General features: G+C 40.1%; 1 protein-coding gene across 1 annotated transcript in view; it reads left to right on the top strand.

Annotated features, from left to right (window-relative positions):
• LOC104952120 (dysferlin-like) overlaps positions 1-1673 on the top strand; it is a gene marked incomplete at its 3' end in the record, with an annotated part of 4792 nt that extends 3119 nt beyond the window's left edge. Inside the window, exons 2-4 of the mRNA XM_010778874.1 lie at positions 1260-1388; positions 1467-1529; positions 1623-1673. Coding sequence (XP_010777176.1) covers positions 1260-1388; positions 1467-1529; positions 1623-1673 — 243 coding nt within the window. The remainder of the gene's footprint in view (positions 1-1259; positions 1389-1466; positions 1530-1622) is intronic.
• Between the last annotated feature and the right edge of the window lie 908 nt (positions 1674-2581).

Genomic DNA, 2581 nt, shown 5'->3' with positions numbered 1-2581 from the left:
CTTCAAAAGTTGAACATTGCTCAACTTTTGAATCCTGAAAATCCTGGAAATCCTGGAAATCTTCGCTTTGCTTCCCCACAATGCAGTTCGGCGAAAAGCGAGGCAAAGTGACGTCATCCCCATTCAAAGTCAATGGGCAGAGAAGCGTTGGAAGCGTTGGAAGATTTTTTTAAAGCTGCTGTGTGGACGTACCGTAACACCTAAGTCACGTCCGGGCAAAAATTACGGCCCCGCCCAGTTTTGGGGGAAAACAACGCTGTCATTTGAATGGCGGTCAATACAAATTCTGAAGTTTTTGCCAATCTGATCAAAAATGTTTGAAAACCGTGGATTTTTGGATATTCAAAGAGCTCGATTACGATGGCCAGTCAGGCAAACAATTACATTCGATCATTGGTAATCGACAATCGGTCTTGATATATGGTTAAATTAAAATCAGTAGGCGAGGCTGTAATTTCTCCAGCTGTTACTCTCATGAGTGAGGCGGAACATAATAGTTTTGTCATGCCAAAAAGCTGCTGTGTCATTTATTGCACCTCAAACATTAAAACAAATCCAGAGTTATGTGTTTCTGTACTTCCTCTAAGAAGAAAGGACAGTAACAGAAGATCTCTGTGGCTTCAGGCTCGATCGCCATTCAAATGACAGCCGTTGTTTCCCCCAAAATTGGGCGGGGCCGTAAAGTGACGTAGATGTTACTCTCATCTATGAAAATCGATAGCCTACTGCTATATTTAACCATATATCGAGCCCGATCGTCGATTTCTAATGGCTTAATGCAATTGTTTGCCTGTCTGGCCATTGGAATCGGGCTCTTTGAAGATCCAAAAATCTCCGGTTTTCTTACATTTCTGATCGGATTGGAAAAAACTTCAGAATTTGTATTGACCGCCGTTCAACTGACAGCATTGTTTTCCCCCAAAAGTGGGCGGAGCCGTTATTTTTGCCCGGAAGTGACGCATTTGTTACTCTCATCTATAGCAGACTGTAAATATCATCTAGTAAAATAATTGCCTTTATAATTTAACTTAAGTCAAGATAGGGATAATGCTAGTAAAAGTAAAAGTATAGTTAAAGTCGCATGATAAGAAAACAATTAACAAACAAAAAAGCACTTAAAAATTATTATTCTTACAGATAATTAAACTTTTTACAAATAACTATTATTTTAGAAAATGTTAAGTTGCAAACCGACCTACTTTATAGGATTTATATGCTGAAAATGACCCAAAAAATAATCTTCGTATGGTGCCACTCAGGTCCGTGTGCGCGTCATCGAGGGACGACAGCTGCCGGGCATCCACATCAAACCTGTTGTTAAGGTTACGGTTGCCGGGCAGAACAAGAGGACTCGCATCAGAAAGGGAAACAACCCGGTCTTTGACGAGGTAAAAACAATAATATAATTAATATAAAAACGCTAATTTAACCGTCAAACTGCAGCTCGATTGTTTTCCTCTCCGCAGACGTTCTTCATGAACTTCTACGAGACTCCTTCCGATCTGTTTGACGAGCCGATCTTCATCACTGTGAGTTTTTATATCTCCGTTTCAATATTTAGATAAAGCTTTCCTGTTGTGTTAAATGTAAGAAAAGCACATTTTTCTTTACCTGCCCGACAGGTGTGTGACTCTCGCTCTCTCAGAACTGATGCTGTGATCGGGGAATTCAAGGTAAACTCACAACAAACACTTTAAATACACAAAGATATCAAGTACTTCATACTGGACAGTTGTAGGAGAAGTAGTCAGATATAAATACAAATGCTACACTGTGAAAATCCCCTAAATGAAAGTAGGCATTATAACACCTGTGGGGGAAACTTCTGAAGCAATTGGAGTCAGGACTCGGAGAGACACGAGGAGAGCTGGAGCTTTGATGGCAAACACTGACGGTTTATTTGGAGCTTCGGCCGGAGAATTACTTAAATAACATTATATAACTATTATAAGCATAATTGACTTGAAGTATGCAAGTAATAGTATTGATGTTGTCGTAAATTGTTCCCTGGCAGTGGCTCACTATTATATATAATGTTTGTAGATTAATAATTATTGTTTATTGTTGAATTTTGATGCTGTGAATACAATATTTACCATGAGATGCAGTGGAGTAGATATTTAAACGTTAACAGATAAAATAATCAATATTTTTGACAGTTTGACGTGTTACTTTACATGCACTAACTTTACTGGACAGTAGGGCTGTCCCGAATACCATTTTTCGGGCTCCGGATATTCGGTAGTAATCAGCAGCGAATATTCGAATATTCTGATCCGGATGGTTACTAATTGACCGGGAACACCATGGGCATACTTGCCAACCCTCCCGATTTTCGCGGGAGACTCCCAATTTCATTGCCCTCTCCCGGTTTCCTCCCGGGGTCATACTTCTCCCGCATTTCTGAAAAAATCAGATTCACTCACGACTGTTTCCACTGAAAGTCTGAGAGGGTGAGGAAGATAGTCACAGAAAACTGAACAAGAATCGACAACTCTGCTCACTCCACTAGCACTTTACACTATGCTCCATCAAGGATGGTGCTTCAGGCCGCAAGACAGTGCACTTACAACTACAATAA

This window comes from Notothenia coriiceps, unplaced genomic scaffold (assembly GCF_000735185.1).
Source record: "Notothenia coriiceps isolate Sejong01 unplaced genomic scaffold, NC01 NC01_scaffold00019566, whole genome shotgun sequence".
NCBI classification, from domain to species: domain Eukaryota; kingdom Metazoa; phylum Chordata; class Actinopteri; order Perciformes; family Nototheniidae; genus Notothenia; species Notothenia coriiceps.
Note: the sequence above shows the minus strand (reverse complement) of the source record. Positions and strands in the feature narration are given on the sequence as shown.